The sequence below is a fragment of the Grus americana genome, chromosome 1, assembly GCF_028858705.1.
Source record: "Grus americana isolate bGruAme1 chromosome 1, bGruAme1.mat, whole genome shotgun sequence".
NCBI classification, from domain to species: Eukaryota; Metazoa; Chordata; class Aves; order Gruiformes; family Gruidae; genus Grus; species Grus americana.
In genome coordinates, this window is record NC_072852.1 from 138,239,031 (window position 1) to 138,253,637 (window position 14,607).

Sequence of the window (14,607 nt, forward strand, 5' to 3'; positions counted from 1 at the left end):
TTCCTGTCACAGCGTAACTCCAAAATGCATACATTTCTACAAACAACAGAGCAATTGGGAAAATAGAGCCGCTCTCAACATCGGTTATGCGGGCAATATATGGCATAGCCCTCCCGGCACCCCCTCAGCTATTTGCACAATTATTTTCTTGGCCATCTCACAGACTTGTATGTTCATGCACGGGGTAAACGGGCGTGCGTGCAGAAAGGAGGAGTCAAAGTCCCTCAGTCTGGGAGAGCCCGACATCCTGAGGGTTGACAAGTGTTGCCAAGCTTTGCTTTCCAAAGTCCTGGAGATACGGGAAAGAGTGGAACAGGCCAGTAGGAATTCGATGTCAGTTCTGTTCTCCCATACATAGTTCACTTTTGACTGTTAGTGACCTTATAATGTTCAAAATCAGGAAAGAGTTGCATAATTGAAATCAGCTCAAACTGGGCAAATCAGCTCAAAATACAGGCGTGGAGCCCAGTGAGGCAGAATAAGAGCCCAGGCTAACCTGTAAGCTCACTTCACTGTAGCATTTGCTCATCCACACCCATACGTGCCTGCACGCACATGCACACAGACCCACACTTAAAAGAATGCTTCAATTATAGATACAGCTCTCTAACTAATAAAAGTATTAATAAATCATCAATCATAGAACAGCCTGGGTTGGAAGGCACCTTGAAAGATGATCCGGTCCAAACTTTCACAGGAAAGGGAGCCTAGATGAGATTATCATCTGGACTGTCTGTCCAATCGCATCTTTAAAAGCTCCAGTGACAGGGACGCTACCACGTCCCTGGGGAGGTTGTTACAGTGAATGACTTTTCCCACTGTAAAAAATTTCTTACATCAAGATGAAACCTCTCCCATTGCAACTTGTAACCGTTGCCCCTTGTCTTCTTCCTATAGCTTTTTGTGAAGAGAGCGCCTTTGTCCTCCTGTTAGCTGCCCTTTAAGTACAGGAGTACTGTTATGAGGTGCTCCCTGAGCCTTCTCTTCCCCAGGGAGTAAAGGCCTACCTCCTTCAGTCAAGGAAAAGGACAAAGGAAATTAAAGAGATATATTTTCATGGGGTGTTTTAAAAACTGTTGAGGGTACAAAATGAGGCTCAGCCCTCAATCAGTGTTGTGCGACTGCAGAATGCTATTGTTAATTGTGCACAGAAGTACCAGAGGAGAGTCTGTGTTCTCCCTCTACACCTTTTGCACATTGCATAACCTATTTTTTCCACGTTACAGAGCGTGCATGAGTACCTATGTAAATGCATGCTTGTTTATGTATGTTTTATATGGCTAAAGAGATGTTTCTCACAAAGTCTGTAGACTCTCAGAAACAGCGGATGTAGAAAATACAGACCTGAAGTAATGTACTGGGTGAATCAAGTCCATATCTTTTCTCCAAAGAAAACTTCATCTGAGATCAAAATCAAAATTAATTAAAGGCTCCAAATAAATATTTCCATGGGCTTAGCAGTTTTTATATCTTCCCCAAGTGCCATGAAAAGCCTACTTAGATAATCAGCATTGGCTCATGTTTTCAATGGGAAAAGCTTGCCAGCCTTGATAGTAGGGAAAACTTCAAAGGCTGTGATAAATCAAATGAATAATTTGTCCGGAGGAAGTCTGTATATATTGGTCACATTATCTAAATGTGTCAAATGAAATGTTAAGATCTCCCTCTCTCTTTCTCCAGGAATAATTGGATTTGCACATCTCTCTAAATTGCTAATTTTTTCACCAAAATGTAAGCACATTTATTTTTCATTCCCTGAATGCCTGTCATGATAAATGGTTACAGAAAAGTGTCCAAAGCTATATGGGAAGGTTCAGGCAGGCTGATTGTACATTTTCCTACTGTTAGCCCACCTGATGTGAAGATGATCAGCAGGCCATGTAAGACTAGCTCAATTCTGCATCCCTAATTTAGATATGCTGGACTGGATAAGATGAAAGGGTCTAAGATTCTTTGTAAATCATTCAAAGTTAAGTTAGAAGGCTTCATTACTTACACATGAGTTCCTCTAGGGGACCATCATTGCTGCATTTGGCATTCTGGAGGAAGAAGAGGTAACAGGAAAATGGCATTTTAAAATGATCTTGATTTTTCCTTAAGTTTCTAAGGTTTTAAAGAAGGGTTGGATTATACCTATCACTTGCTGTTCTTATAGAAAAGGGACTCTGGGGTCATATGTTTTATTCTCTGTTATTCATAAGTATTTTGTTCTGAATTGGGCATTTATGAAATTCTAGGATATATAGTACTTAAAATTTGCTTTGGTTTTCTGTGCATTGAATGTTCTCTTTTCTGATGCCAGATTTACCAAATTTACTAATGCAAATTTGGGTGTTTAATGTTACAAAGACAAAGCATCTTCTCTTTATTTTATTAGTAAAATGTTAAGAGTATCTTGCTATTAGAACATGCGGCTCTCTTATTGGTTGTTCCTGTTCTCTTATGAAGAGAACACATAGCTCTTTCCTTAGCGTTCTGCCTTTCAGCTGAGAACCTGGAATGTCAAGAAAACAGAGAAAGTTCTAACTCAGAAGCTGCAGCACAAAATAATGTGTTAGAAATTGAAACAGTAATAGATAAAGCCTGTACTTGCGCGGTGCGAGTTTGAAATCTTACAGGTGCATGTATTTGGGTTTCTATTTACAGTTTTTCTAAAAACGTCCTTTGATTTCATATGATGTGATCTATCGCCTTGCCAAATTACAGCAGAATTTTTATTTTTTAATGGTATGTTTTAAATATCTTGAGCGACCAGAGTTCTGTGATGCTACTAGGAGTGTGTTGTCACAATGCACTGATTCTTACTGACAGAAGTTTTACCCCGGATATACTTTCAAGCTGTGTGTAAGCTGAAGCAAAAAAATGGAAAGTAACATTTGGAATATAATGATGGGACCTCAAGTACTGACAAGCAGAACTGGCTTGAGTTACATTTATGGTTTGGCATGCTGTAAGCGATTTATTATCATAGGAACATAGTACAAATAAACTACAAAAGTACTTGGAAACATGCTTTCTTGAGCTAACATTCACTACTTTGAAGCATGCTCATGCAATTGTTCATATTAGTATGAACAATTCATTAGTTCATACTAATTGATTAGTTCGTATTAGTAAAATGAAACACATCTGTGATTAGCCGCAATGCTGAAATAACTGAAATACCCAAGTCTGCTGTGGCTTCCACATGGGACATTTGCTTTAGGCTTGTCGGCTTTTTTAACCATTACATATACATTGTCAAGGGGTGTTAAATAATAAACCGTTCTTGAGTTATTGGCCCTTCAAATGATAGTTGGATTAACATTGAAGTGATTATTGCATTTTAATCTGTGTGAATGTGCACTCCAATAGGGACTGAAAAATAATATCTTAGCAGGGGAAGGAAAGGAGTGATTTTTTGGGGTGCTTCCCAGCTGTAGCATGCGTCCCTCACCCCTGAGCATTTTCTTGAGCATCCAAGTTACTTTCAGACCTTCCACCCAGAAACTCTTGGCACCGTGCACTGCCGGCAAAGCGAGAGCCACTAACTGGGTTCAACTCAGGTTCATAAAATCTAGCGGGAGGTGAGGAGCGTGTGGTCACAGCAGCTGGGCAGGCCACAGCATGACCAAAGGAAAAGGGGCAGAATACGTACATGTCTTGGAGGTAAGACGAGTGAGGGAGATCAGGATGTCTGGGAATGGAGTGGGATCCGCTGCTGAGGTAAGGGCAGGAAAAGCTTTTAGTGCTGTACATTACATGAGAGAGGATGATGCTTCTGCCTACTGACTATTTCCTTGGTATGCTTTTCTTTCATTTATCACTTGCAAATAGAAGGCAAGAATGAATTGCTATTTTTGGTGTGGTTATTTATCCAGTGCATCAGTATTTAAATTATGCTCAGATCCGAACCTGGTTTTCCAACCAAAAGCTCCTGGGTTTTTTGCTGTTGTTTTGGTTTGTTTTTTGTCTTTTGGGGGGGTTTTGTTTTGGGTTTTTGTTGGTTGGTGAATTTGAAATTTGGAGTTAATCTCTGATGAAGTATTGGGAATAAGGGTTAGATAAGTCAGAACAGAAACTTCACCTGAGTATGACAGAAATATGAAACAAAATCTGATTCCAAATCATGATCTGTACCTTGCAATTTATATTCACTATTTAGTTTAAACTTAGCTCACCACCATCACATTGTTTTAATAAGTCCCTAAGTATGTAATTTTACTAAGATTATTTAACATTATTAGCTGGTTTTATCCATAGCAACTTCTAAAGTCAAAGATTTAAATATAATAGCTCTGTAGCTGAAATCTGAGTCAAGGATGATTATTTTCCTAACTGTTAAATTCAAGACCTGGTGCTTGGTCAAAAGCTTTGTAAAGGAAAATACTGTTAAATTATATTATCAGGCCAGGTTGACAAGTATTTTAGATGAACGTTTAAGCCTTCTTTTCAAAAAAAGTACTTAAGACCGTGTCTAAACTTTAAAACTGTGAGTAGCTCAAGTTCACCACACCAAACTTCTTTCAGGGCGTTTACTCAATATAGTAGAGGGTTTTATTTTACTGAATAGGAAAAAGAGCAAATGAAGAGAAGAAGGCACAGAGAGACTTACACTTCTGTCTAGACCAAGCTCTAACTGCGGGCAGCAAGGCAATGAGCATGTGCCAGAATGAGCACTAAACTGGATGGATGCCAATTTGTTTTATCGTGAGTAACCTCTTGCAGCTGGGGCCTGTTCTCTGGAAGGAAAAGGCAGAGCCACCAATGACTTCAGTGGCGCAAACCCGGAGCGCTCCAGAGTGGAAGAATTAGCTCATGGTGTACTTCTTGGCAAGATCCTGGAGAGTTTATGAGCACACAAAACCACCATAAAACTTAATTTTAAGTGGTGCTTTGTTTAGTATGATTCACTCTAAGTCAGAGCTGGGTCTTTCTGATAGACTGGTTGGTTGACACTTGCCTCATACACCATGCCATTGGACAGTGGGATCAGCATTTTCCAAAAGAGATGCTATGCTCTGGCTTCCCTTGGGCTTACTGATGGTGCCTATATGGCTCCTAAAATGCCATCACAGCAACAGCTGGGAATATATTGTGTTCACAGATGCACCTGTTTCCTCACTATAGAGGAACCGCACAGAAAGTCACTCCCATTTCCTGAATACATTCCTGATGGTGGTCTGTTTAGCCCAACTGCTCGATGCTGCACCAGTAGCAGACAAAGCCAACATGTGCTGTGTGTCCAGTCCTTCCAGCCGTGCCCGGAAATGGACTTCCAGTTTCATTCTCCGGGTGGATAATTAATATCCTCAGGAGGGCAGTCTATAGAGATCCTTCAAAGTGCTGTTTGCCGTACTGAGAAACATAAATGCAGATGGGTGCAGCTGCCTCCAATGGCAGCTTCGTTACAGGCCAGCAGAAAGAGCTGAATTAGGTTTGTGACAGCTCCACCGGTCTGCTGCCTAACACAGACCAAATCACCACGCTGACCTTCTCTAATCCTTGCCTATCAAGCCGTCCTTTCTAACCCACCAGTTTTGCGTAATACTGAATTGCTTTTTATACATACCTGGTTAGATAAGATGGAATTTTTCAACCGCAAATGCAGTAATATGTACTGACTCATTAAAAACAGATTGTTTTCCATAATATAACCTCTTAAATAAAATGCAAACTTTCAGAAATGTTTAGGCAGACGTCTGTAGAAGCCAGGACTTTAATAACACTGCATAAATTGTGGTTCTTTAGATGAGCTTTTTCCTTTCTCTTCATATAAATGTCTGTCATTAGTTATGCGCAAAACTCAGAACTTCAGTTTTTGGAATGAATACTTCCCAGATCTTGCTTGCACAAGATTAGATTAGGCATCTCATAAGCAGGAGCTCTTGTTGAACTCAGTTTCAAGTACGTTCCATGTCCTGGGAGGCTGGAAGTGGACACAGCCAGGATGCTGCAAGACAGCTGTGCAACAGTTCAAGTTCTCCTTTAACCCACTTCATTGCACTGGATTAGCCCATGGGGAAAAGAATGAGCTTATGAACCCTCTAGCTCTCCACAATAAGTCATTAATGACATGCTTTAAATGCCGGGTGTCTGGTATTTGTTGTGCTCTTTTAACACTTTAGCTTCCAGTTTGACTACTGAAGCAATAATAATAATAATAATAATAATAATAATAATAATAATAAAAAATGTATTGGAGCCTCAAATATATCTACAGTTTTGCAAACCTTTATTAACTCATATATCAGTCCAAGACTGGTGTTCGTTTTTAATTTAGTCAAATGCTTAATCTAATCTTCCTCGATCCTTGATTCCTGATTATTATTATAGTCCTTCTTTGATTAATGACTCATTAGAAATAGGGCTGAACCAACCCCCCAGATCCCAGCCAAGCCAACATTTGGATATCTTCTGATAGTTTAATTGAAACTGGAATCTCTAAAAAAATTGCTTGTCCTATATAGTCACTTTTGTCACTGTCTAAACTAGGGCAAAGTTGTTAGAACATTTTTGAATGCCCTCAGAAAACAAATTGCTTTCTTTGTTTAAATGAAAATGTTATTTTATTTTCATTTTTGTGTATCCATTTCACATTACAATATTGAAAATAACTAAGCAGTGTCAGTTCCATTGGCCTGTGTTCCTGGTAGTCATGGTCCCTGTTACAGGCAGAATAGTTTTTAAGTATATAAATTTTTCTTTCCCAAACTTAATACTGCACATTAAAGGAAAAGTTTTGCTATAGTGTACTACATATGGCTCTCATCCGGTCCTTCTTCCTCAGAGGCCCCAGCTATGAAATTTCTCTTATGCTCTGAGGAAGGGAGAAAAAGCAGTGAAGGAATGGCAGCAAAGCAACTTACAAGGCAGATTAGTGTAGTTAAATCAAAGGGCAGAGCCATGGCTGCAAGTGGCAAGCACCCACGGGATATTTGAGGGCATGGCTTTGCAGATAAGTGAGAGCACAAGTGTAGGTTTGCCCTAGAATATTGTCCTCTCAGTTAATAAAGATTTTATGTGGTCAAGAACCTGAAATGCTTGGATTTCCTTTAATTTTCACGATGTTCCATTTTAAGTAAAAGTTAATGAAAAAATAAGCCACATTCCTATGAAATACAGAAATAGGCCCAACTTAGTTACCAACATTTAAGTCATAGTGGCTTCAAATACAGCTATTTTCATTGCACTTTTAATAAAAATAGTCCCGGACAATTAATTAACAGTGCAGTATCTCATGGGTCTTTCCTTGTGATATACTGTAATCACTTGAGGTAAAAATCTTAGTCCCCAGGAGTGTATCAACATCATAGCTGTTATTTCTTTTTACATAGAAATGTGGAGTGCAGTTGTCAAGCTCTGCACATTTGAGGCTTGAGGTCAATCATTCCTATTAACCGCAAATGTTACCATTCCCTGGCTGGAGAAATACAGGGTCGAGCATGTGTATCCCACGGAAGAGCAGTCATCTGTTTCAGGACAAGTACATAGAATAAAAATTAGCTTAAGTTTTTCCATGTGCACCTGGCATGTCCATTTAAATAAAGCACACCAAAGTAAACATTAAACTCGCATACACTCACAACCTAGCTCAAAACCATAGTTGATATTCTGGCAGTTCTTCTGGCATTGATTGGCAATTTTTTTAAGAGGTTAGACACAAGTCGGGGAGGCAACAGGCCTAGTTCATAGGGTACGTCACCACGATGAGGTGGAAACGTAACTGGAGCACATGCAAGCATAACTTTTTTGAGTTAGGAGGAGAAACAGTTGCAGTGAAGATATGGTTGCATGGACTTTGTTAGTGACAGGGTGTATATTTATGATCTCCAGTCAGCCTGCATGTGCTAAAGACTGATCTGCCGTGTCAACACCGCTCTGGTTGCCCTGGTAGCTTGAGTAAGCTAGGATGCCATCACACTTCTGCTTTGTGGCGTTTTATTCCTCATCTCTGTTTTACTGCAGTGTAACTGTGTGGCTTTTGGTTACATGCTTTAACCAACCAAACCCGAAACCTCTGTTTCAATTTCACCATTTATAGAGAGATGAGGGTGGCTGTGGTTCTCATGAGACCTATATAATTGCTTAACCTAATTTCCGCTATGCAGGGCTCTGATAAGCCCAGAAGGCTCTCCAAAGACGTTTTCTTCTTTAAACGAGGGGGTAGCCTCAAAATATGCCTTACCCTGGTCAGTTCTACACCAGGAGCAAAGGAAATGCAAACTGCTGTCTCTGTTTGCTGCCGAAGGGCTTTGATCATGATGGATTTGATATAAATAGTGAGCAAGGCTGTTGTTACAAAGTGCTGTCCCACAGTGCATGAGTCTTAGCATGTGCTGCAGTTTCAGTGGATTGGGTCTCAAAACTTTCCGGTAAGCAGTGAGTGGAAAATACAAATACGTATTTATATTTAACAATGGCAGGGAAAGGAATATTTTTGATGAGAAAAAGACAGCAGCTTTACTTCAAATAGAATTTAAAATCTCATTGTAACTGACAGCTATTTGTTTTATCTTGTGGCCCTTTGAACAGACATTTTTTATGGACCAGAAAAATGCCTCTGAGAAGATCTCTGGGATATCGCTGTTTTCTCTGCTGTGACGTAAGGCAGGAGCACACAAGTCAGCGTTTTTGTTCTTAAGAAGCTTACATTAATTTATTTTGACAGCATTTTCAACCCATATAGTAGCTTAAGACTATCTGTTTGTGCTACCTTTCTATTTTAGACAAGCGATGCTTTGCATGAGACTGTTAATTTGGCAAAGGGCATGGGTTCACATTTGGTTTTCATAGACTGATAGATTTAAAGGCCAGAAGAGACCATTACGATCGTCTAGTCTGACCTCCCACTTCAGTCAGGGCACAAGCCTCACGCAATCGTTACGGCAACAAGATCATGACTTCAGTGTGAGCTAGACAGCAGCTTAAAGAAGGCAGCCAGTCCTGAGTTGCTTTCCTCTAATTTTTAGCATTAATTTCTCCAACTTCAAACTCCAGTCCCTGGATCATATTTTATAGGCACGCAGAGTCAAAATGAAACATCATCCTCAACTGTCCTTTTCAATTACATGTCTGTGATTTCATCTACTTGGATTTATCCCAAGATTATAGGACTATTTATGTTGTATAGTTGTCAGACCATGCTAAATGGACAGTGAGCATTCTTTTCACTTTATACTGGATGTTGTAAAGACAGTCGCAAGGCACGCATGGAATGTCAAGATCTTGGGCTAGGTCTGCATTGTAAGTCAGGAAGCATTCAGCCTGGCTTTTAATTTTTGAGAGCAGTTTGCATCCACTGATTTAACAGGCGTGAAGCCTGTTCACAGAGCAAATGCACAACAGCTATGTCCTTCTTTTGAAGGCCAACCCCTGCATTTCTAAGATCAGTTTTTAATAGACAGATAATGACGAAAATTGGCAAGTGACAAAAAAGATAAGGAAAGGCAGGTGGCAATGTTTAAGAAATATTATTTATCTAGAACATTTAAAAAAAACCACTTGTAATTTGGTTCTTCTAAGGGAATGGCAGTGGAAGATTAGGTGGGAGAAAGGAAGATGCTTTGAATAAGCTTATTCAGCTGCTCATTTTCACCTGTAGTAATGATAATGTGGGAGCACACTCTCTCCAAACTTAAAACCTAGCTACAATTCACTATCCCAAGAATTCTGGTCTAGAGCACTGCATCAATTTTTCAAGATAGCAAGAGCTCCAAATCTGGCATTGAAGTTTTACACAACTTGGGAAGTTTTAGGTGTGGATGTGAAACGAGTTTATGATACTGTGGAAAGTCTGTGAGAAAATTTCTGCTTCTGAAATTTAAACATCTTTCAGGCCCTTTCCAGCTCCCCCTGTGCGGTGTAAGGAAAGAGTGCAGGGCTTGAACTCTGCTTCTGGTACATACTGCCATGTGGTAACCAAAGCAGTACTATGGTCCATACAGGAATGGAATAAGGGAAAGAACTAGGGGAGGATACTGCCAAGAAAAAATCTGGGTAAACATACTGCAAGAATTGATCGAGTTTTATGACCTTTAAAACTTTCAAGTCAAGCCAGTTTTAAAAGCTGACATTCAGTACTTGCCCTAGTGAAACTGGAAAGATTGACATTAATTTCAGAAAGCGGCTGCCAGGTTCTTGCTATCTTGCAAAGCATTAATATAAACTGATGTTCTTCAATGAAAGTTTAACAAAATTCTGATAATTCTTGAGTTGAAAAGACCTCAGTCTCTTGCATACCAAACTGCAAGAAAACAAAATTCCAAGCTTTGCAGTTTGAAAATGACACAGTTTGAGGAACTAGAGCACAAGAATGCATTAACTCTCATTTTCATAAGACAACTAACTTGTTTAGTAGTTATATTCCATTTTCACAGTTGGGAAATGCAGAGGACATCAAGAGACCTGTGTGAAACCATAATTATATGTATGGGTTTATGTTTATATTCACTTAGAGAACTTATTCTAAAGTTTTCTACTTTATCTAGGATTTGAAAATATCCTGGATATAATAATCTATATATAACCTATGGGTAAATAAATTTCTGTTTCAGAGAAAAATACTTATTCTTCATATATTAATGGCCTTAGTTCAAGACACTTTCAGGTTATTGAAAATCACTGCAGTATTCTGTAACAGCTTTGAAAACATTTTTTTCTTCATAGTATGTGTAGGTCCCGACTGTTAGCATTTATTGTGTCCAATAATACATTTGTAATTAAACAATCACAATCAAGAATATACATTTTTCATTTTAAATCTTTTGTTATAAAATATTATAAAATGTAGAAAATTAATATATGGGCAATAAGAAGGTACATAAATATCATTTCAAGAATATTTGCAAGTTTGGACCGCCTTAACAAACTGGTTTTTAAAGACAAAGATTATCTGATACTGTAACTATATAAGGTATTTTGACTGTGCACGTGAGTCTCAGCTCTACAAAGGGCCATTAATGATCATTCACAGTACAGCTTATGGAAATGTAAGATACGGCTCAAACTGCTCGGTAAAGAATGCCCGTTCTTGTTACTCTTTGTTTTAATGGGCTATAAAATAAATGCAGTGTAAAAGGTATTTTTACAGCCAGAGCTTGTGATACACAATATGCATGGCTGTGCTGGGAAGAAAATGCCAAAATTATGTACTTCAAACACACATCGCACTTCTCAGAAGGGTTATATACATAAAGCCATCAAGATCCTGTGCTATCTTTAATGGAACAGGACTGACTGCTCCCCCGGTGTTTACAGCATCAGCCCTGGTAAATGCCAAAGTGTGTATGGCTCAGCAATGAAATACTGCCAGCTTCATTCGTTGGTAGCCGTATGCAAGAAGGAGTAAGGAGACCGCACAGCTGCAGAAAGGGAGGGCAAGGAACAAATTGTTTGAAAACAGCATGAAATAGGCAGGGAGTAACAGCGCCAGAAAACGCGCGCGCGCAGACACACACATTAAATGCGTGCACGGAGGTGGTAAGGCTGGAGGGGGAAAAAAAAGGATGAGAGAAATCAGGTAATTTAATGGTAGCCGAAGGGACTTAACGCGACAGCGACGGAATAGATACATCGGGGGAGAAGTAGTAGCGTGAAGAAAAGAAGCCCATTAATAAAAGATGAGGAGGGATGAAATTAATGAGAGCTCTGCAGAGACACTACAGCCCTTGTGAGGAGAGAAGCACAGGGCTCAGTTCTGGTATTCTTGTTCAGTACGTCCTAGGTACTGGGGACTGCTCGGAGGACCAAGTACAATTAGAAGGCAGGGACTGTCAGGAATACTAAGCAAGGGACTAGTCTCACATGCTTACATAGGTGAATAACTATGAGAAACAGCTTGTCGTGCCAGCAGTTCCCAGGTTTTTCAAAATGAAATATATGCCCCCGAAGTTACTGAAATAAATGACTGTTTACAGTCGGGACTCTTTTTCATGGCTTGCTTCTTTTTTTTTCCTTCTTCTTCTTAATGTACTCAAGTTATATTTACAGGGCTTTTTTATCTCTGTGGAAACTTTGCATTTCATGCAAAACCAGGAGTTCTTCGTGCCCATGTTCTTCCAGAAGATGGAATTTTTTGTAAAAGAGCAGCTATAATGGGATGTATAGTAAAAAAGCGAGGAGCTGGTAGTTGCAGGTTCCACAGTGCACCACAGTGTCCTGGTCCTCAGGCAGCCAGAGCAGGGAGCGGGTCACAGCCATCACAGACCACCTCCTCCTCCTTGTGCACTTGGATTTCCTTCCTGTGGATATGGAGGGGAGAGGGGAGGCTGAAACTTTTGTTTCTAGACCTCAATCTCACATGCAGTTGTACAGTGGGTAGGATGTGGCTTCAAATCTGGAAGCTGGAAAGCACTCTGAGCTCCCCTGGTTGCAGATATTTATTGCAGCCCTAATCAGTTGATAAACACAGACTCAAGCCACAAGTTGTCTCTCAAGAACAATTAGTGAAGGCGCAGTCTGTGAGTAGATATTTCATTCTAATGCATAGAAAGGATGTTTTTCTTTAGAATTATTTATTAAAAAATATAACTCTGCTGAACTAGGGAATTAAATCAATTAGATCAATCCCCCCCAGCACTGTGAATCCCAAGAAGAAAGTATTGACCCATCTACTCAGTCCTTCCAAGTACAGTCCCAAAGGGGCACATGCTCCGAGACCTCAGTTAGCAGCAGGCTTTTAAATTCAGATGTTAGACTGAGAGCAGGAAATAAGGAGTCAATAAGTGTTCTCAGCCAAAATAAACCACTTATTTTGGTGAAACATTTTTACCTTCTCTGCTCTTCTCCTTACTCCTTTTTTCCTCCCTGACTAAAACTAACTGCTTAGTCTAGTTTTTAGTAGGTCCTTAGAAACTCTATTTTCTAGAACTCGGTCTTATCTTGAACTTTTCTGCTCTCTTGTCTTGCCATACTTGATGCATAGACAAAACATCTGATGGAGCATATAAAAATGAAAGTCTCATTCATAGCTGTGTGATTGCAAAATTCACATCCTGAAAATATATCCATTTTTCAACTGTTCACCTAAACATTAAATTTTTCAAAATGCTAATTTGTTCTTTTCTTTGTTTTTGACAGCAAAATTTGGAGAGTAACCTCACCAACCTTATTAAGAGGAATACTGAACTGGAAACTCTTTTGGCGAAACTCATTCAGACCTGTCAGCATGTAGAAGTGAGTATTGACCTTCATTTGAAATACTTGTAAATTTAATTACATTCACTTCTTGCATTCAGGAACAAAAGTTACCAAAAAAAACCCCAACCAAAAAAAAAACCCAAAAAACCCAACAACAAACCCCACAAAATCAAGCACAGAACTGAATTAAAATAGTGGTAAATTGATTTGGAGCTTTTTCTCTGATAAATGGTATTCTCAATACAGACGACATCCTTTATATTCCTTCCTATCCCCTTTTAATTATGATACATTTGTATGGCCCCCACCACTGCTGTACTTGAGCACATCACTCACTATCTGTAACATGTTTCTCTTTTTGGGTCCTTTGTGAAGTAGAGTAATATTTACAGGTGGAAAACTAAGGCAAAGAGATAATAACACTCAGATCCACAACAATATTTAGGATTCTATCAGCCACAGATTTTTTTTTTTTTTCATCTGAATTAAGTATCTCAATACATATGTGGACTTTGGGTTGCCTCAGTTACATATTCCACTTTGAGCGTCACAGATAAATCTTTAGCAGGGAGGGACCTGAATCCATATTTCTCCCAAATCTGGGTAATTTTTTAGATGGCCCTGTGGGGGCTGCCGCTCTACATGCAAATTAAAATAATCAGATTAATTCACCCATAGGAGCTGACACAGGAGGAGATCAGAGTCCAAAATAGACTCTTTTTTAGCAAAACTTCTCCTTTTACTTTTTGCCACACTTTAAGACCTTTTCAGTTCCTCATAGTGCATTCAGATCAACAAAGCTATGAGCACTAAGAAGAAAAAGCTTCCATATCATACAAAACATGCAAAAGACAACATGAGTTTCTGCTTTCTGCCAGTAAATATTGCACAAACATCCTCGTGGCATCAAAACTTTATCACCAGTGCTTTCCTCGTTGTCGGTCTCAGGCATGAGTCCCAGGTGACACACCGGACACAAAACATTTTCACCCTTCCTCCAGGTAAATTGAGGCTGAGAAACACTGGAAGACTAGGAAAGTCTCAATATCATGAGGCACACGTGCTTGTTGACAGAAACACTGGATTCATTGAGATACAGCAAGTTCATTTGCAGTGCTACCAGTTTACATAAGTTCTAAGTTCAGTATAAGATGGCATGGGAAAGTTAATGGGGTAGGAATCAGAGGACCTGGCACAACATAGATACTGCTGATTTAGAGTGAAACAAGCTTCAGACCTCAATCACAGAGAAAAGGTATTTTCAGTTGAACTGCTAATTACTAGTCAGATTACCAGGGAAAACTTATTTTCCCTGTGAAAAATGGCTGGGTTTTCATTTGCATTACAATGCTGTCTGTGGACAGGCTTCTGCATAGGACCATTTCACTTCTGACTGCACTGCAGTTCCTGCAGCAGCCTCATCTATTCAGCAAAGGGTGCACTGTATGTTCCCAGCAGACAGGTAGCATTAAATAATAATAGTGTTGT

At 39.5% G+C, this 14,607-nt stretch overlaps 1 protein-coding gene across 7 annotated transcripts in view; it reads left to right on the plus strand.

Annotated features, from left to right (window-relative positions):
- MID1 (midline 1) overlaps positions 1-14,607 on the plus strand; it is a 272,856-nt gene that overhangs the window by 192,010 nt on the left and 66,239 nt on the right. For all 7 annotated transcript variants that reach the window (XR_008579693.1, XR_008579697.1, XM_054846079.1 and 4 more), the window contains exon 3: positions 13,060-13,155. Coding sequence is in view for 5 of the 7 variants with exons in the window: in XM_054846079.1 (XP_054702054.1) it covers positions 13,060-13,155 (96 nt within the window). In the remaining 2 variants the exon portion in view is untranslated. The remainder of the gene's footprint in view (positions 1-13,059; positions 13,156-14,607) is intronic.